The sequence below is a fragment of the Ostrea edulis genome, chromosome 2 (genome assembly GCF_947568905.1).
Source record: "Ostrea edulis chromosome 2, xbOstEdul1.1, whole genome shotgun sequence".
Lineage (NCBI taxonomy): Eukaryota > Metazoa > Mollusca > Bivalvia > Ostreida > Ostreidae > Ostrea > Ostrea edulis.
In genome coordinates, this window is record NC_079165.1 from 12,315,792 (window position 1) to 12,337,697 (window position 21,906).

A 21,906-nucleotide genomic window follows, 5' to 3' on the forward strand; every position below is an offset into this window, starting at 1 on the left:
TTGCAAATTAATCTTATGAACAGCCATGTGATAACAGTCCAGTCCATTATGAGAATTGTAATATAACAGGATTCTGAAATACCAGGTAATTAAGAGTTATTTCCCCTACACAAGATCAGAAAAATTCCGATACCTACATCTGACTTATATCACGTAAATGTTTATACTCACAGGCTGAATAACGCTCGTAGTGTGAAGGCTTAAAATTCCTCATGTATACTGTCTGAGACTTTAGTTTGGGACCATGCAATCTAGTTAAGATCAGATCTTCTCTAACCGTTACTCTTCAGTGTAACGATTAGAGATAGTCTAATTTTAATTAGATTGGGTACATGTAGAGTTATAGCTGGATAATTGGTTATAACATTATACAGTCAAAACTTGTTATCGTGAACTCGATGGGACTGAGAAAAAACTTTGATACATCCGAAGATTCAAGATACTTAGAGTTAAAAAAAGAATAAATAGTTGGGACTTCTGAATCACTTCGACATATCCATGGTATTCAAGATATCGGTGTTCGAAATACTGAAGTTCAATTGTATTTACATTACCAATGTTTTTTCTTTGATATCTTTACAGTTTGTTTTGATAGCCATTTCCTCATGAATGTGTTGCACTTGTAAAGAACTGTGTGCATGAATCTTGATCAATTTAGTATATATATGGCTGGGAATTCCTGAAATGAAAGTAAAATGTAAATAAAAGATTTCAATTGAATTTTGTTTTTGAAAATATATGAGGGTATGAACCGCAACGTTTCACACCAGCCTACTTAATTCATGAAGGTAAACATGCTCTAAGTAATTAGGCTTTATGAAGTAAGCTGACATGAAAAATTCAGTTTATACCCTTATGTATTTTAGAAAATGAAATTTATTTTTATATTTACATTTAACTTTTATTTCTTAAAATATAAATGAATGTTGATCAGACTAAAGCTATGAGGGATGGGGGCATATGAGCAGTTTCGGATGACAATATTGCCCTTAACTTTCATGGAAGAGTATTGCTTATCTCCTACACATTTTTTTTATCAAAAGAAAGAAGCAGAGCGTGCAGTCTGTCATACAAACTAAAATGTCCCAAGTTTTCTTCACGATTCAGTCTATGCGAAAGTTTTTTGGACCACACAGGACATTCGGTCCTGTGTAATCAATGAACACACCGGACCGAACCAAATTTTGTCAGACCGAAAAACCTAATGTAAAAAAGTGAAACACGTGAAAATGCAAAACCAAGGGAATCTTATTTATTATACTAGTAATACTATACCAGGGATCCCCTCCCGTATAATAGTTTAGTTTAATCACATTCATTTACGTATTTGGATTTGTGTGCTATTTTTTACTTATAACAAACATTTAAATGACTCCGCATCAAAATAGTAAAGCTCAAAATCGGACACTAAGACATCGGACATTCCGGTCCGGTGTAAAAAATGATGCATTGGACCTGAGGCACTGCACATCGGTCAGGTCCGACGGTCCGATGTCTTTCGCATAGACTGACGATTCCGTTTCTTTGTGTGCTGTAATGTTTAAACATTCATAAAAGTACTCTTGTATGTAAATGTTTCATTTGACTTCAAACTGACTATTCATTATTAAAAACTTTGATTGAATTGAAATAATTTGTAAGTGAAGTTGAGTATATTTTGATACTGATTTGAGATCAGGCTTGACTCCACCCACTTTAAGATAAGCTCCACCTCCTGGTTTAGAAAAAAAAAGAAGAAATTGTGAACATGGAATCTTCATGATTTGTTTTCTAAGCTTCAAGTATTTGGTTCACTGTCTGAGTGTACAGTACCAGAGCTGATGCCGAGTGAACCTGGAGAAGTGAACTTTAGGCCAACTTTCTTTCTGATGTGGTTGATATTGTAGTCATGTGTAGCTTTCTCAATGCAAGTATTACAAACAGGAAGTTGCATTTGTTGCAGTACTGAACTAATGGCTAAGAACAATCATTGTATGCATATGAAACAATGGGTTACACTTCGATGAGTATGTTTAATTATTGTGAAATTTAAAATTTTGTAGAAGATGAAGATTTCGATGATGTGGAGGAATATGATGATGATATGGAGACATTTTCGTCAACCCCAGCAACAACTGCACCACCTGCAGCCACCGTGACAACCCCAGAAGCCAGCACATTTGTGCAACCAACTGTGACTCCTACGGTTCAGCCAGCTGCTGCTTCAGCATCCGTGGAGGAAGATAACACCACTCAGAACCTGCAGACAGTAGGCAATGTAGAACAGCATGATATACAAATGCAGACCTCAGAAGCAGCAGACGACGATGATGTCATTTTCGTCAGTGGCCCAAGCCCTCCTCGACGAAGGCAGACTGCAACAGAGATTGTCCCAAACCCTCCTCCACAAAGACAGACTGCACCCGAATATGTCCCCCTTCACAGAGCACCAGTGGTGCTGGAATCTAAAATTTATCTCACTCAGGAACAAGTGAATAGTAAGTCACATGATTCAGACATTATCTTGATACAATGCAAGAGACCATGAGTGGAGAATTTAAGATTGATACTTGGATCAGATATGTCTTTTAGCACATTCACAATCATTTTCCTTTACAATGCAACTTACATTGTAAATATAATGTAATATAATGCAACTTACATTGTAAATATAATGTAATATAATGCAACTTACATTGTAAATATAATGTAGTATAATGCAACTTACATTGTAAATATAATGTAATATAATGCAACTTACATTGTAAATATAATGTAATATAATGCAACTTACATTGTAAATATAATGTAATATAATGCAACTTACATTGTAAATATAATGTAGTATAATGCAACTTACATTGTAAATATAATGTAGTATAATGCATCTGTTGATGTTCTTAGTCATTGACATTAGTAGGGAAGATCTGAATCACAATACACAGATAGTTAACAGGTGTTTTACACACATTATGTGACTGTAACAAATCATTATGTACTCTACGTGCACTTATTATGTCTACCCTCCTCCAGGGGGAGACATATTGTTTTTGTACTTTCTGTCCGTCCGTCTCTCCGTTACAAAATCTTGTGACCGCTTCTCCTCCTATATGGCAAATCAGATATACTTGAAACTTTATACAATGCTTCATTGCCATTTGTAGATGTGCATATTGTCGGGACAGGGGGATCCAATTATTTTCCTAAAAATTATGGTGGATCTATGAGGGGTGCAGGATGTAAAATAGCTTGTAAACACTTCTCCTCCTGTATGGCTTATCTGATCGATTTGAAACTTTGTACAATGCTTTATTGCCATTTGTAAATATGCATATGGTCGGGACAGAAGGATCCAATTATTTTCCTAAAAGTTATAGTGGATCTGAGAGGAGTGGAGGATGTTGAAATAGCTTGTTAACGTTTCTCCTGTATGGCTTATCCGGAGGATCCAATTGTTATCCTTTAAAGCAATACAAGCTTTAACTGTCGGGAAATGATTTGAAAAATAAAAGAACAAATATTTAACATTAATTTGTGATTGAATATATATAACTTCATAGAATCAGAGTGAATTTGAAGCAATAAACCCGTCAAATCAGCAGAAAATGTAGATTCATGAATTATTGTCCTCCTGTCAGTAATTCCTGCTCGTAATCTCCGATGTGTACTGACTCAGAAGTCACCAGTTTGGAAAAAAGCGAAAGAGAGGCACTGAGCCAGTGTCAGATTTGTAAACAATTTAACATGCCAATGTCATAGAAAATTTACCATCAAAATTTCATTTGAGTGGCACATTTGTGTAATTATTACTTTCTTACACTTATTGTCATTCATGAAAAGACGTAATATTTTAAAACAAACAAAAAATGTGGTCTTTGAATATGACCTCATGCAGTCTCAGCAACCAGATTGTGTTCAGCAATCATCGTTCCCATGTCTGTGTATACGAAGCAATGACGGTTTATATACGAAACGCTCATTGTAGGTGTGCTCTCAAACAATGTTCCCTAGCTTATTTTGCTGATTTTTCTTCAGGTCTTGGGGATTATATTAGTTATACCGAAACGTGTTATTTGGTGCATAATTGGATAGTTGAAAAAAATACTGTCAGTTACAGCTTGTATTGCTTTAAGTTATAATAGTGGATCTGAGGGGTGAAGGGTGTACAATAGTTTGTGAACACTTCTCCTATGTGGCTTATCGGAGTTCGTAATGTCCATGTTCTTGCTCATGCTTTATCTTCCATACCATGCAGAACATTAAGGCGAGGAGGATTCATTTGGAGCCCTTCCAATTTGGGGAGCTAGGGAGACGTCTGTTTTTCATAAGAACAATCTCTAGTTTTAAAATGTTTTAAAATTTGGATCAATGAAAGCCATCAACACACTATTTGGCATAATCATCAGTAACTTTTGCTTTCTCTACTTTTGATAAGGGAATAATAGAAATTTTCATGATTAAACATTTAAATGATGAATTTTGCTCCACTGGCAAAAGGTGAAGAATAAAAATCCTGCTAAAATCATTATACATGTAGGAGAATGTTGAGAAAAGTTACGATTTATCCATTCATTCAAGGAAAGTATTAACATGCATATTGTTCTTTGTTTACAGTGTGGTACGATTTTTTCAACGTCACTTTAGTAAACAGTGAGGACTTGTTTGTGGAGAGTAGCGCGTATTACACAGCCAGAAGGAGGCTGTGGAATGCAGGCTGGGTCACCATTACAGGTTTCCCTGGTGATGGGAAGCGATCCCTGGCGGACCATCTGTGTGTTAAGTTTGCCAAGAAACCGGAGAAACTTGTACCAATACCGGAGCTGCGAGACCGGAACCTGTGGGAGAAGGTGGCCCTGAACGAGGAAGGCCGGGAGCAATATACTGTGGTGACTGTCAACTCTTATCAGGAGTGGCAACGCAAAGTGGACACCTCCAAAAAGCAGTGTGTACTGATTGATAAAATATTCGGTCCTGCAACTTACACGTCTTCAAAAATTGAAGAGTGGATAAACCATCTTGATGAAATTCACAAGACTGCTATACAAAACAGACCTAATACTTTGGTGATTATCACTTTCCAAAAGCACCAGCTGGAGAAGATGCACCCAAGGGTAACGCTATGTCCGCTCTTTCTTTCAAAACACGTGATAGATCTTTCACACGACAATTACAGGGCTAGTAAATATGATAAGATGAAGGTTCTAGAGGCTTGCTGTGGGGGAGAGCATGGGTTGTCGTTTAACGAACAGGATGAAATTGGAAAAAGTAAAGATAACTCCTTTGCTTATCATAGCCGTTTATACGCGGGAGTCAAAAGCTTCCATATGGAGGGTCAACTATATTTCAAAAACCCTGAAAAATCCATTGAAACTGTACTCGAGAAAGTGCATAGTTTTGATAAAATCGTTTATTATTGTCTTGCTTGTGTGGGATTGTTGGACGGAAAGATCGAACTTGATAGGGAAAGTTTTGAAGAATATACAGAATTTCAACAGAATATTTTTAGGCAGTTGAAGATTGCTCTACAGGTGCCAGATGATGTGAATTTAGAGAAGATGCGATATGCCTGTTTCCTTCTGTCGGGGGTGTTTCTGGAACCAGTCCAGCTGTACCAGTGGAAGTTCTGCCATGAAAGAATGTTTTTCTTTGTGACTGATTCAGTATTTAGAAAAATTCCGCAAAAAGTTATGGAAATTTGTAGCCTAGATTTCTTGAATGAACGCATAAGAACTTCAAGCTACTTCACAATTACAATGGAATCAAATTTGAGTGTTTGGAATAGGGACTATGGTAGTCTGAGCCAAAGACTTGTATTTGAAATCCTCAGAGGTAATGTTAGACTTATAGCATCACACCAAAGTCTGTGTGATGTGCGATTTGGAGAAGCATTTGTAAGATTCATGGCGGAAATGGGATCCTTACAACCCGTAGTTCTTCAAAGGGGGGACTATAACCGATCATTCTTTTTCTGGCTGTGCTACTATGGACAAGATCAAACCATCAAACATTTGATAAAACATGAATATTTTAAGGATATTAAAGAACAGGAGTGGTTCAAAGAAGAACTCGATATCAGCCTGTTTGCAGCTTGTCATGGGAATGGAATGAATTATGGTAGGATTGTGAAAATGTTGCTAGATGATGGAGCTTCAATTAGTGCTACTGATCCATTACCTGATGAGGATTTTCTTCTCCTATATGGACAGGAAATATTTGATTTGGCAAGGAAATTCAAGGCACCACTGGTTCATATAGCGGCAGTGTACGGGTCACATGATACTTTACAAGCTTTGGTTGAAAAGGGAGCAGACGTCAAACAGACGACCGAAGATGGATTTACCGTATATCACCTAGCTGCCAGGAATCCAGATGATGGGGCACTTAGAGGACTCCTGAAATCCAAACCAGACATTAACACATTAAAGAGTGTGACTGGAAGCTTGCCAATTCACGAAGCCATTAGATGCGGTGGAGATAGTGCCACGCGTCAGCTTCACTGGAGCGGTAGTGAAATCAAAGACAATTACAAGATGAATGATGGTAGGTCTATGCTGGCAGCAGCAACTGGAGTGGGTGTAGAAGGCATTGTAAGAACTATAACCAATGCTATGCCGAAGTCGAGGTTGGAGGGATGCCGAGATAACTGGCCACCTCTGCATACTGCCTGTGCGTTGGGAAATTTCAATCTTGTAAAGTCTTTACTGGAAAAAGATGCTTCAATAAATGAAAAGGGACTTGGTGGATGGACTGCTCTTCATTTTGCAGTACTTTTTAATCGTTCAGGAACAGTAGAGCAGCTGTTAAAGAACGGGGCAGATGTTAATTGTCAAGCTGCAGACAAGAAAACTCCTCTACATATCGCAGCAGAGAATGGTTATTGGCACATAGTGGACTTGCTTCTAGACAAACAGGCAAAACCGGAAAACACAACGAAAGAGGGCAATTTTGCTATAACATTAGCAGCGCTGAACAGGGATGAGGAGATCGTTCATATGTTAATGCAGGAAGGCATAGAACTGGAATTTCCCAAAGAGCGCGAGGAAGATCCTTATGAAAGAGAGCGCATGATGATGATGATAATGAGGGCAAGGGAGCGCGACCGAGAACGGATGATGGCATTGCGGAGTATGAAAGATAAAGCAAAAGACACCAAGGAATCGAAAAAATAGATGTCGGGCTAAAGAAACTGGAATCTAGCTGAAATCAAAAGATTGTGTGTTAAAGACTGTCAGTCGACCCGAAATTTCGAAGTTTGATGTGGAAAATAGATGTAAGGTGTGAAATAAAGTCAAATCTATGTGAAAATGAAAACATCGAGGGACTAAGAGAGCAGAGTGAAATGGATATGTGTAGAGTGGGTAGGGACATACCTTGGTATGTGTAGAGTGGGTAGGGGCATACCTTGGTACGTGTAGAGTGGGTAGGGACGTACCTTGGTACGTATAGAGTGGGTAGGGACGTACCTTGGTATGTGTAGAGTGAGTGGGGACGTACCTTGGTACGTGTAGAGTGGGTAGGGACGTACCTTGGTACGTGTAGAGTGGGTAGGGACGTACCTTGGTATGTGTAGAGTGGGTAGGGGCGTACGTTGGTATGTGTAGAGTGGGTAGGGGCGTACCTTGGTACGTGTAGAGTGGGTGGGGACGTACCTTGGTATGTGTAGAGTGGGTAAGGACGTACGTTGGTACGTGTAGAGTGGGTGGGGGTGTACCTTGGTACGTGTAGAGTGGGTAGGGACGTACCTTGGTACGTGTAGAGTGGGTAGGGACGTACCTTGGTACGTGTAGAGTGGGTAGGGACGTACCTTGGTATGTGTAGAGTGAGTGGGGACGTACCTTGGTATGTGTAGAGTGGGTGGGGGCATACCTTGGTATGTGTAGAGTGGGTAGGGACGTACCTTGGTATGTGTAGAGTGGGTGGGGGTGTAACTTAGTATGTGTAGAGTGGGTGGGGGCGTACCTTGGTATGTGTAGAGTTGGTGGGGGCGTACCTTGGTATGTGTAGAGTGGGTGGGGGCGTACAACGACATGTGTTGCCTTGAACAGGTGTAAAACGTTCTGTAACTGTATCCAGAACACCAACATTAAGAGGGCACGTTGAAAAATAAAAACCCTTCACACTATACACCTCAATGAAAGGGTTTTTAATGAATCTTTCTTTAATGAAATACACAACATATATTGAGAGCTTTAATCCACTTTGTTACGTATGTCTTATGTTATATCGTATGTCTTTGTTACACGGTATCTCTTTTGTTCCATTATAGGTTTTATTATTTTGGGATTTTTTGTTTTCTTCAGGATATATTTTTCTTTGGCATTTGATTTTGAATACCAGGCCTCGATTTTTTAAAAGAAACTTAAGTCGAAACTTGGACTTAAGTCTGAGATTTTCCTCAAATTTTGACTCTACTCAAATAAACGAAAACTCGAACTTAAGTTTGAGATTTTTTCGAGAAATCCAAGCCACGGTAATTCATAAAAGCTCTGCACATTTCCATTAGGATCCTTCGTGTGGATTTGCATATGCATGCATCTTCACTATATTGAGGGTGTTTCTACATTGATTTTGTTGTATATAAATATCTAGAAGTAAAGAATACCCTTTCTCTTGAAGAAATGTTTTGTGATATCGTTTTTGAAATGGTTTCTATAAATAGAAAAGTACTGTTTATCAAACCTTGTACATACAATATATAAACAGGTATCTTGTATATAAATCTCTATTGGGATGTTCGAATTTATAGTGTTAGGTGCACACATGAATTTCATTGGTGCAAAATCATTAATATATTTCGTCGGCTTGTTGGCTTCAATAGATGTGATAACTGCATAACTAAACATATAATTTCAAGATCTTTGGGATCTTGTGCTTCCTGTACCCACAATACATGATTCTTTTTGCATGTTTTTGTATATGCCCATCTTAACACGTAATATGTTACAGCGATGTCTGTATCTCTGTCTGTTTTGGGTTTTCTGTTTTTATTGTCATTTCTCTGTCGCATATTAAGCTCAAACTTATGATGAAACTTTTTGTATGGGTCATCCTAGATGTGTTGCAGTTTTGATCCATTTTGACCTCAGTCTCTTTGAAATTAAAGGTTATATGATTTACACTGGTCTGTCCGTGCAACTCTACCCACAGTTTTCTAGTTAGGACCTCATTGTTTGCTAAAGTTTTTTTTATATTTGTTTTGAAGATGTGCATATGGTAAGGATATTGACTTTCGTGAATTTTATAGAAACCTACAGGTTTTTGGACTTGGTGAGTTATAAAGCTAGAGCTGGGCCTTCGTATATAATATTTTTACAGAGTGGGAAAAGAAAGTCGTTGGCAGAGTTCTGCAACTGTGAGATTTTTGTCAGATTGCTACTAGTGTTCAATATCATAGAAAACAAGAATGTAAACCTGAATAAAGACATCCTACACGCACTTGTGATGGGCTAATCTTTATGGTTTGAGGACGACTTCGGTTCGTACTAACAAACTCGGGCTACCCGAGTTGCAATCGAACGGAGAGTTTCAACGTATTGTAACATTTCAACTCTACCCATCTAACCTTGGCTTTTACGAGGGTTGGTGTGGTATATAGTAGCATTATGCCAGTCTTGTAATGCCACTGCACATGTGTTAGTTTTCAAACATTGGATGTGATTAGTTGGGGTATTATACATGGGCGTAATTAAAGAGAGAACATTGGAATTACCCTACTAACTCGGATATGAACCGAAGTCACCCCGATTCACGTAGTAACCAACCGCATTGTTATTCCGCAAAACTTCAAAATATGGTAATTGATAAATCCTGTTAGTTACCGGAAATACACCACACATTTTCGTTTTAAACTGAGATGTGGAGAAAAATGTGGTAGTATCGCAGGAACGGGTGGGTACATTTCATTTCAGATAATGCATGAACTGCGAGGCCACACACCGACATGCTTCATGAAGCACGTTAGCGCCTCATCAAAAGTATGACGACTTGAAATTTCGCATTTTTTTTTCTTCCAAAAATGAAGTTTATTTCTAAAGTGAACTTTATACTTTTATTTAGAATAGACATACTATATTCATAAAAATTCACTACATGCATTGTTCAAAACTACAACGCATTCATAATGAAATTTTGTAAAGATAACGATAGTTGGTAAAATGGGTAGTAAAAACCGGGCCGGGTCACCTTTGTAATCCGAATATTTTAGTTTCTTCGTTACTTTATTTTCGTTTGATGTGAAACTTCTTAATCCCAATCTGGATGATACATTGGATCTTCGCTACAAAAATTACGGTATAATTTTGCCTCACTCTGAAAATATCAACGATTGTTTATTTCGGGTTGGTAAAATGGGTATAGCAAGAAAAAATACACGTTTTCCTGTGATTACGACTGATATATGTGACACAACAATGAAACCACACATGATTTAGATAAATATTATGATGATTTATCACCAAAATGCAGCAGTATCTGTTATGTGAGTCTTGTATGTTTGATATTTACGATTTATCAAAACCCGGGTCAAAAGGAAACCGTATACTGGTAACCCATGGTCGAAAATTAAAATTCCGAATAAAATGAGGGTGTTAGCTGTCACTTTCATTTTCGACGCATCCTGAACGTAAACAGCTTCCCACTATATGAATGGATATCACTTTGATCTCACAATTCCGGTAATTAATCAAAAACATTAGCAACTAAATCGGAATGAATAACGCCGGCCCGGGTCAACCGCATCCGGTTTCCTCTTGGCCCGGGTTTGGAAAATCGCCGAACATTGGAATGGTCAAATAATGCATTGAGTATCCAATTCAACCCTCTAAGAAATGAAAATATGCAAGGGTTTCAGCAGCAGGTGCATAGTTTATAGAAAATATGCAACAATGTGTGTTCTGGTCTCTCTACCCATTTTACCAACCAGATTTTTTTTTACAATCGTTGCATTCTTTATCTGTATGTAATATTCTGCGCTAAATTTTGTACCGAAGACTAAATGTATCATTAAGAATATATTCTGTAAGTTTCAAAACAAATAAAGATATATCAACGAAGAAAACTAAAGAAATCGGGTTACGCAGGTGACCCGGCCCGGTTTTTACTACCCATTTTAACAACTATCAAAGATAACTAAAAGGCATAAACATTGCAAATATAAATACTTTTAAAATCATATCGCGACATTTTAATCCCAATTATGTGATTCTATTGTTTACATTGATTTACAATTAATTAGTTGGGGTTTTTTAAAACTACAAATTGTAATTTTCTCAATACAAGAAATGCAAGTTATCGACATTTGTGGTAAAAATTAATTGGTTGTCGGCAAAGAACGCGATAAAACATACTAATTCAGTTGCATTCCTGTTTCGGACCAACAGCATCTTAATATATAGAGTGTAAAATGACATGTACATATTGTAGTTAATAAGGGCGTATCCCTTACCAACTTGGTTTAAGTCATCAGTCCTCCCCTTCCTTAACTTTACTACCTCTACCCGTAGAAATGTAGCTCCCTGAAAAACTTATTTTAAAAACTTGGGATATTCCATCCCTGGAGAGCTACGGTTCCCCAGCTACACTACCTCGTGCTGGGGTTGGTTTGTTGTATACTTATTAACGTCCTGCTCAGTTTTTTTTTACTCATATAGAGACGTCACCATTGCCGATGAAGGGCTGAAAAGTTTCGGTCTATGCTCAGCACTTACGGCTTTTGTGCAGGGATCTTTATCGTGCTACACCTGCTGTGACACGGGACGTCGGTTTTTGCGGTCTCTTGTAAAGGTCCGCCCCATTTAGTCGCCTCTTATGGCAAGTAAGGGGTTCTGAGGACCTTTTCTAACCCGGATTCCCACGGGATCTCGTGCTGGAGACAGATGCCCTCGTGGACGTATAATTTACACTTGTAACGAAAAATTATATTCAGAATCTTGATATCAACCTTATGAATACATTTGTTCTTTATTTAGACGTACAATTTTAAAATGTGCAGTTATTACAAATTCACTCTACTTGTTTCACATCTTCAGACATCTCATTATTTTCTAACATGTAATACATTCTTATCATCTGAGGGCAATACACGATAAGAGTAAATTATATATGATTTAATTATTGACCTCGTGCCTTTGTAGTGCTGTTGACATTCACTGTGGGGACTTCATTGTCCTTTTGTTATACACCTTCATTTTCTTTCCAATATAAAACTAATACGATTTAGAACCAAAATTTTAAATGTTATACATATTCTCACACTCATGTCTATTGACCGGTCAACAGTTTACGGGGCAATAGTCTGCCTTCTTTCCATTGGCTACGCAAGTCACGTGATTATTGGTCTGCTGCTTTGCTTACGCAATGGCGAGGTTCAGTGATTTAACTGGATGATGAAATGCAGAATTTATTAGATGAAACGCTAAGCAGGAATACGAAAAATTTAATAATTGATTATTAATTCGGATATTGGGTATGTTTTCTTTTAAACTAGTGGATACGTTGATAAACGTACGCAATTACACTGTCTTGTTAAAAGTTTGAAGTCAACAAACCATGCGCATCTCGTAAAAACAACCTTTAAAAAAATGAAGATGTATAACAAAATAGTTATAGACTGTGTCCTCGGACAGCAGCTGTTTTGTTTGATCCTCGAACGGATCTGTTGCCCTCAGCCTACGGCTTCGGGCAACAGATCCGTTCTTGGGTCAAACAAAACAGTTGTTGTCCTCGAACCCAGTCAATAACTGTATACTATTAAATGTTACAATTTGGAGTAGATACACATTACCACACATTCCACGGTGACTGAGTGATTTCTTCGGATTGTGATATCGCCTATCCCTTCAGTGATATCACTCCATTACTCAGCTTTTGAATAAATTGTAATAATTGCCACTTCAAATGAAAGAATAAGTGTGTTTGTGCGATTGGATGAAATGCTGAAATTTTATAGGCTGTAACCAGGAAAACACGTTCAGGTAATTTCATAGATATTGCATACAATGAGCAGTTTAAATCTTTTGTTGTTATGTTTGGATTGTTATATTACCCTCGCATGTAATTACATAACTGAAGTGGTGGGGATCGAGGCAAAGTGCGTTTCTCTGAAGCAATGCATGATGCCCATGAAATAAATTATTTGTGTGTGTATGAACGAAATGTATCTTCGAATTTTAAATTTCTATGGTTGTTTTCCACGCAGCAGCTCATATTACATTATATAATTGATTCCTGATTATCTAGGGGTAAGGATGATAGATTATTTAAAATGCAGCCATCCGACATCTATTATTAAAATAACTTTCTTTATCATTGAATATAATGATTATTTATGAATCAAAAAACATTTAGCGATAAAGTATAAAGGCAACGATCCCCTTCTTGCTCTGCACAGACAATCAACCTTTGGATCGAATGAGTTCTTTAAAATTCGGAGCTGGTGTCACGAGCAACAATGCAATATATGCGCGAACACGGAACGTTGCTTTCTTTAGAAACTGCAATTAAATGAAAAATTTCCCTATCCTCCATTACAAACCTCACCCTCTGTGACTTAAAACAACAGGCTAATGATTTGTGTGTATTGATTAATCAATGGGAGTAAATCACCACGGACGTTAATATTCAGTTAGAAGACTAGTACGGTAGTTTTCTCCATGGATGTAGTGTCATGTCAGCCTTTTCATTTATCCTAATTCTTTTCCTTAGCGGCTTATTCAGATTAACAGGTAATTATATAATTATTTAAATATGATATTTACAAGTATAATGTGTTATATGTAATTATTTGTATTATGTACTATATATAATTATTTGAATATGATATTTACAACTATCGTGTGTTATATGTAATTATTTGTATCATGTACAGAAACATGTACATATAATCATGTATATAATTATTACAATATGATAAGTTTTATACAAATTTATGTAAGAATACTCACAATATATATATTTCCCCCCAAATTTATAAGACCAATTCGACGTTAAAATACCCCCCACCCCGAATAATCGTTCTGTAAGAATTCACGTGCAATTTTAACGTGTTGGATTTTTTAAGCAACCTTTTTATCATGAAAATCCAAACCGAATTAATGTAGTTGTCGTGTCTTCTTCTTCTGAAGTCTTCTTCTTCCGATGAATATATTACATAGATTAGTAACATGTAAGCGATGTTGGAACAAATTGCCAGGTTGTATGGTATACGATACTTGTACTATAACAAAACAGTATCCCAATAGAATATGTCGATTGGTTAAAACGGAAATCAGTCATAATTTTGCTTATCTTACCACATCATTAGATATATAATTCATGTCTATTTCAATAAGCTATACAACTTTTAGTGGACCAAAATAGAAAACACACGGAACAAATAAATTGACAAAGGTTTGTTACTGCGATTTTATTTCTGTAAAACGCATGCGAGTATGTATAAGTTTGCAAAGTTCATGTCGAGTTTACTTAAAATTCTATTCGCATTTTTGGGGGTTCAAAAACAGCCAAATATGTGACCCCTCCCCCTATTTTGAATAGTAAATTAGCATCTGTACGAAGAGGGACTATTGATCACAGGCATTTTACATACATGTATCTATAAAAAAAATTGTCTTCACGAATATTATGTATACAGGAAGACAATTTTTTTTTTTTTATAATATATGTGTAAAACATCAAGTGCCTGTGTTATTGATATACGTACATGTTTATGACATGATCATTATTTTTACGGATCATGGGCTGTGATATATTTTACTTACAAATACTTCTCTGGAATGAAAAGAGATATACCATAGCTATTTTTTATATCAGAAATCATCTCCTAAAAACAGATTTCCATTCCCCCCAAGAGACCTTGAGCACGTATACCTATCCCCTTCTATGTTTACTTTGAGAGAGATATGATATAGGCCTACCTAAAGAAATTTCAGTTTACTTTACAGGTATATCTCATTTGATTAAAGCCAATGTCACATCCATCTTTGGTTGAGAGATATCTCTTGTAAAGAAATAATATCTATAATTTTACTTTAATATGAGGTACCCGGTATCCTAAACTTATACAAAGAGTTATCTATTTTACTATTGTCTTCTATACTTAGAGAGATATCTATTTCAGTATGAGAGATAACTCTTTAGTTTTATACTTAAAGATATGTCTTATCTCCTATGCTTAGAGATATTATTCTACTTTACTATGAAACATCTATTTTACCATCTCTTGTACTTAACTACATGTCTATTTTACTATGAGATATCTCCGATGCTTAAATAAACATTTATTTTACTATGATATATCTGCTGTGATTCAAATAGATATCTATTTCACAACGAGAAACAATTAAGATATTTCTATTTCATAATGACTGAGAGTTACCTCCGATACTTAAATATTTATTCTTCTCTGTTAATTTGAGAGATATCTTGTTTTTATGAATAAAGAATTTTCTCTCCACATAGTTCTACCCTCCTATGACGTCATAAGAGTTCTTAAAGTCAATGGTTTAATAAGATTTATGCATGAGAGGAACAGGAATGTTTCCTCTTCACTTTTTCTGGGATGGAAAAAAGAACTGACAGACAGTAATGTATAGAAGAAATTGGTGCAAATCTCGAGCTACATAATTCTCCTTTCCTATATATAGATATATCGACGACATTTTATCTATTATCAATACTCATTTTCATTCATACGGCAGTTAGATATATCCCAGTGAACTCGAACTAAAAACACCGCAGTCTTCCACATCTGCTCCATAGAACCTACTTAGATATTTTATTGAACATAGATGTTAACGGCAAACTAACAACTCAACTTTATGGCAAACAGGATGACTTTAGCATCACCATTGTCAAATTACCATATTCCATAGTCACCTGCTTATGGTGTATACATATGTCTCTCAACCGATTCGATTAACAAGAGTATGTTCTGCGTATGATCAGTTTTTAAATCGAATCAAGCTACTGACAAGTAAGTTGATGCTACGAGGATTTTAACAGCCTCGTTTACAATCAGCATTTTGCAAAATTCTATGGTCGTTGTACAGATCTAGGCTTAGTTCAATCATACACCATAGTAGATGTCTAGTTGACTTCCGAAACTTAACTGCGCATGCCTAGATTGCTTCCGGACCTTCAGTGCACCTGTCTGGTTACTAAAGTTTAACCACTCTGTAAGTATAGGTTGCTGTCTGGTGGACCAGACATGCGCAGTAACACCTCTTCCGGTTTAGACCTTAGGCAGTTCGATCGTACTATGGTTCAACTCTAGTTACTATAGTTGATAATCGAACTAAGCCATAGTTTGTCAATACAACCTTAGTATCATTGGATCAAATCTGTCTGTGTTTCATACCAATTTTTCACAAACTAACTTTGACTACGGATTGCTCCGTTTACCCGCACAAGATAAAGGGCTCAAGTTGGTTGGATCGGTCGACAGGGGATGCTTACTTATCCTAGGCACTAGTATATCCAGGGGGCCGTGTTTGCTTTACTCTTGATTTTGTATTGTTTGTGAGATTTATGAGATTGATCACTTGTTCATTATCTTCACCTTTTCTTAAAGCAGTACATTTATTGTCTTTTAAATTGGTAAAGTAACGAAAGAAAAAAAATTCTATGTGATGTTCAGATAAATTTTTGATACGCATGGAGTCTGAGAGTCATACTTGCAGGGAATTTTCGTCATTTCAGGAAGTTCCTGTACGCTGCCGGATGAACTAGATGGGGTTTGGCACAGCGCACAAAAAGGACCTCTGACCATCAACTCCACACTGGACAACAGTTCTACGCTGAACATCAACTCCTCACACATCTTTGGGTATCCTATATATATGTCCGTCAGTGTTAATTCGTTGGACTGGGAATGCATTGTACAGAGTGACAGGACATACCTGTTTCGGTAAGTTTCGGGATATATCCCATTATTTCAAAATCTTTAAAAAAAACCATTCAATTTTTATTTTTATAAGGTTGTGCATGATGAATATTTCTGCCCCTGTTGTTCACACAGGTACCTGAAGTGTGGATAGCTTGTATAATTCTTATGTACATACCCCCACCCCCACCCTTCTAGAATGAAATTATTTTTATACCAGTAATTTATCTAAAATATGTTATTTCCCCACCGATCACCCTCATAAGTCGTTCTGAATAATCAGTTTCTACCTTCTATAAGCTTTTGAGATGACCACTTGTGATATACATGTACTAACATATATTAGTATCTCACAAGTGGTCTCCGGTCTGTCAACATAATTTTTGTCGGAGAGCTACAGTTCTGCAGCTAAGGGGGTGGGGGGGGGGGGGTACGTACATAAGATCTATACAAGCTATCCCCACTTCAGGCGCTTGTGGTTGTTTTTAATTAAGAATCCTAATTGCTTAGATAAAATAACTGCAGGTTGTTTGTACATGTAACTACAATCAAACGGCAAAACCTATGTATATACTTAGGTTTGCTCATTCAGAAATACATGAGTGAAGAATTGTAAAAGAATTACAGCGTTTTAAAATTTTCATCTTTTAAAATCTTAAGAATTTTTGTGAAAAGGACTGCAGAGTATTAATTTATTAAACGTTTCCTTTCTACATATGTCTTGCCACTTTTTGTAATTCTGTGTTATTGCTGTAGGTCGACGGAAACTTCCTTCGTGTTTGGAGGGAATATTCGCGGCTTCATCTGTTTAGAATTTTGGAGAGTATCAGCCACAAAATACTATTATTTTCACAAAACAGGTACTCCGATATATTTAAATACTTTCATTTATTGTTAAGGATTTATGCGTGTGTCTAAATACGATTTAAAATGATTCTATTCACTTTATTGTGTTTTAAAACAGATTTATTTGTCAACATACAATATATTACATATATACAACTAAGTATGTTACCAACGAGAAAGATTTATCTGAACAACATTCTAACTTCATAAAATACAAGACTAATCATGCTAATTCGTAATTAAGAGAAATAGAGATGTACTCTTTTTTTTTTTTACGCATTTTAAAATGACTATTATTTGTTTGTTGCCCATGGGGAATATGTGATTTTCTTGGAAGAATAGATCTTCATATCTCCCTCACTACCATGCAGTAAATGTACATATATATCATTTTACGACCTATCCGAGAATTTTTTCACTCATATAAATTCTAGCTCTAGACGCCGACGTCACTAGCTTTAGATGAAGTGCCACAAATTTTGACTCATGCATGACGCTCAAGGCAGCAATAGTTAGGGTTCTTTATCGTGTCAAAGCCTACAGTAACTCAGGACTTTTAAAGTTTTCAGAGATCATATCCGGAAGACGTGTGACTTTCACTTCTATAGCTAAGTCCACGCTTACCGGGGGAACAGTCACAGCCCCTATTAAACGTTAAGTAGGTTAGACGCGGCACCGAGATCGAAGTTACGAAACGAGCGCCATAACCGCGACCGGTTGACGACGATGATGACGACGATGATAATGACCATGATGATGACGATGATGTGGATATGATATAAGCAATGCTTGGATAACATGATAAAGATAAAATAAACATTACGTCTTTTCAGCCATCTCTTCCACCAATCAGGACCACGTCCTGGGGAGGTTTGACGACAGTATTCCAACAACAGAGGAAGCCTGCACGGAGTCATACAACAGTTCTTATTTCATCACCATAACAAAAGATGGTAAATCTACACAATACGCCCTTCATGAAAGTATTGTGAAAAAGAAGCAGGATTATATATATCTATATAATCATGATTTTTTTTTTCAAAATTGGATTTACCGTGTGTACAGTATCATTGTATTGACAAAATTCATTTCTGTTGTGTTTCAATATCGCGGGTCATGGAGGAACGCTCAATGTACAGTACAACAGGGTTATATCGAACACGTTCATAATGAATTCACGCTGACAGAGAAGTGTTAAAATACATTCCCTGTAGTTTTAAAACATATTATGAACAGATTGCATATATCGTTATATGTTTATAACGAATCAAAATTGTTCGTCCCAAGCACTTCGCTATAAACGTGTTTTACTGTATTGACACAATGTTTTATATCTATTCTGTTTCAATATCGAGAATGATGGAAGTAGATGTATTATATGTGTATGTATACGCTATTGTTATTACTAACACAACCATGATTAGAGATAAATCCCGTTTTACAGGTTCTGTTGAAGATGGATCATCGGAAGCAACGTGTGCCACGGACCTTCTGAATGAATTCTCTCTGGTTACTATAAGCCAACACGACGACTCGTCCAGTTGCGAAAACAACACAATGGATGGGTGCTTCTCCAAAACTCAGATGTCTTTCTCATACCATTCTTCCTGTACCGCAAACCACAAGTTTTCCGGTACAGTGTATATGCAATTCCTGGGATAATAAAATACGAAATACAAAATAATAATATCAATAATTTTCAAAAAAGTTAAAAATAACGGAATAAAATAAATAAATAAATAAAATGATAAATAAACATGTATGGTAGCTACTGTCATGTTGTAAAATTTTGATTTATCGGGATCACAGTCTGCAACGTCTTTTAGTATCATGGTGCTAATTTCTTTCGGATTTTGTGTCCGAACATCACCGATCTTTTTCTCCAATTATATCAGGTTTATGGAAGTTAAAACTTGTTAATTATAAAGCATGCCTCTTTCCAGTGGGAGGTTTCTGGACCTGCTTGATTATAAAGCATGCCTCTTTCCAGTGGGAGGTTTCTGGACCTACTTGATTATAAAGCATGTCTCTGAAAGAGGTTTCTGGACGTGCTTGATTATGAAGCACGTCTCTTTCCAGTGGGAGGTTTTTGGACGTGCTTGATTATAAAGCATGTCTCTTTTCAGTGGGAGGTTTTCGGACGTGCTTGATTATAAAGCATGTCTCTTTCCAGTGGGAGGTTTCTGGACCTGCTTGATTATAAAGCATGTCTCTTTCCAGTGGGAGGTTTCTGGACCTGCTTGATTATAAAGCATGTCTCTTTCCAGTGGGAGGTTTCTGGACCTGCTTGATTATAAAGCATGTCTCTTTCCAGTGGGAGGTTTCTGGACTTGCTTGAGAAGTATAACCAGTAATGGATACACATACGTCTCCCTTTGGAACAATGACACGGCGGTGACATCTTCTTATATTAACCCCTACCAATATACCACTGGGCAAACATATAGGGTTGCTTGTCTGGTAAGTCATAACAGATATTCAAATATTTCAAAATCTTCAGCTCATTGAAAAATGTGGGTTGTTTTTATTTCCTTCACATTTTACTAATTCTGACTAGTATTTGCCAAAACTACAAAATATGTTATTGAATTGACAGGTTGTTAAAGGAACGAATGCGACATTATTCCCCAAAATGTGCTCAGATTCAACACAGACGCCATCTTCTGTTAGTTCTCCAGGTCTGAAGCTTACCTTTGCTGGTGCTGCATCATCTTGTTGTAAGTCAATCAATTGTGTTACGTCATACTGTACGTGGTAAGTCAATAACTTGTGTTACGTCATACTGTGGTAAGTCAGTAGTGTTACCTCATACTGTGATAAGCCATATAGTGTTATACCATCATGTGGTAAGTCAAAAGTATTACGTCATACTATGATAAGTCAATAGTGTTACGTCATATTGTGGTAAGTCAGTAGTGTTACGTCATACTGTGGTAAGTCAATAGTGTTACGTCATCTTGTGGAAAGGCAATCGTGTTACGTAATACTATGATAAGTCAATAGTGTTACGTCATCATGTGGTAAGTCAATAGTGTTACGTCATACTGTGGTAAGTCAATCAATTGTACCGCGTCATCTTTTTGTAAGTCAATAAAAAGTGTGTGTTATCCTTATATCTATTACCGGTCACTGGACTCACAAGTCCACTTTACACAAGGAATAAACTCAAATTGGGAGGTCCATATCATGGGTGTCCGGGTAGCGTACCGTGCGAGTCGGTAAATACCTGTAGCTAGTATATAGATAATGTTCATTGTTATTTATGTATATCAATTTGAAAAAAAAAGATTAATATTATTTCATTATTTTAAGTTGTGAAGTATGATACACCGTTTTCTTTTATATGTAAAGAAAAATGTATTTGTTAAATTAGGTTCACGAAAATGATAGTGGTAACATTATAATTAAAAGTTTATTTCACAAATAAAACGCGTATCAATGATTAATAGTTCTCATGCACTGTTTGTATTGTACGAAAATTATTTTTTCAAGTATTCTTTTTTCAAACTTTTTTTCACTTTTTTCTTTTCGATTTGTAGATGTCACGACAGAGGACGGCTCTGATGTTGTGTATTACGTCATTATGATTATAGGTCCCTTATTTATCATATCTCTGGTGATATTATTGATAATTCTACACAAGAGAGGAATCTGCAAAAAATGCAAGCGAAAAATATCTAAGTCAAATACCGTGGGATCTCAGGAAATTATCATGGCGCCGCCACCAGAGAAAATAGTACCATTATACTTTGATGACCCCATTCAGCGCGAAAAGACTGACGTCATCAGTGTGTTTGAATTCAATACGACTTAAGATTTCGACAATTTGATTGCTGCTTTTATTTGTTATTTTGTTTTTGTATATCAAAAAACCAAGAATATCGACAGTACTTTGTAATGCAATAAATACTAGAAATTTGTCAATGTCACGATGTACTCAGGCAAGTAATATCGTTTTGCAATCTAATTAAAATTGAATCCTATGATCCGCTCATCTACTACATGTGTATCGCTACACATTGGTAGCGATTGTAGATGAGCGGATCATAGTATCTAATTTTAATTAGATTGTATCGTTTTGCAGCCGGAGGAAAAATTGGACGTTGACTTATCTAAATTTTCTTGACAAGCAAATAGAAAAAGGAGTTTGCTCGATCTTCAGGTCCTATATCTAAGTCTTCATCAAGTACTTAGCTGGGGGG

General features: G+C 36.6%; 2 protein-coding genes across 4 annotated transcripts in view; both read left to right on the top strand.

Moving 5' to 3' along the window:
- Positions 1–9,419, top strand: part of LOC125680879 (uncharacterized) — a 15,185-nt gene extending 5,766 nt beyond the window's left edge. For both annotated transcript variants that reach the window (XM_048920682.2, XM_048920683.2), the window contains 2 exons: positions 2,043–2,477; positions 4,594–9,419. In XM_048920682.2, the coding sequence (XP_048776639.2) occupies positions 2,043–2,477; positions 4,594–7,148 (2,990 nt within the window). In that variant the 3' untranslated portion in view covers positions 7,149–9,419. The remainder of the gene's footprint in view (positions 1–2,042; positions 2,478–4,593) is intronic.
- Positions 9,420–12,764: 3,345 nt separating this feature from the next.
- LOC125680492 (uncharacterized) lies at positions 12,765–21,624 on the top strand. Of its 2 annotated transcripts, none has more exons than XM_056156115.1 (8): positions 12,765–12,950; positions 16,675–16,882; positions 17,615–17,718; positions 18,538–18,657; positions 19,149–19,337; positions 20,019–20,164; positions 20,301–20,421; positions 21,244–21,624. In XM_056156115.1, the coding sequence occupies exons 2-8, from the start codon at positions 16,815–16,817 to the stop codon at positions 21,516–21,518; spliced, it is 1,023 nt and encodes a 340-aa protein (XP_056012090.1). In that variant the 5' UTR covers positions 12,765–12,950; positions 16,675–16,814; the 3' UTR covers positions 21,519–21,624. The 2 variants fall into 2 exon arrangements, with proteins under 2 accessions (XP_056012090.1, XP_056012089.1); XM_056156114.1 differs by lacking the exon at positions 12,765–12,950 and adding an exon at positions 13,323–13,700.
- The last annotated feature ends 282 nt before the right edge of the window (positions 21,625–21,906 follow it).

What these genes read in the sequence shown, in the direction of transcription:
- LOC125680492 (XM_056156114.1), top strand. Translation starts at nt 13,643, where the DNA reads ATGTCAGCCTTTTCATTTATCCTAATTCTTTTCCTTAGCGGCTTATTC. An exon ending in CGGCTTATTCAGATTAACAG is followed by an intron (nt 13,701 to 16,674) that starts GTAATTATATAA and finishes TCGTCATTTCAG; the next exon opens with GAAGTTCCTGTACGCTGCCG. An exon ending in CTATTATTTTCACAAAACAG is followed by an intron (nt 17,719 to 18,537) that starts GTACTCCGATAT and finishes ACGTCTTTTCAG; the next exon opens with CCATCTCTTCCACCAATCAG.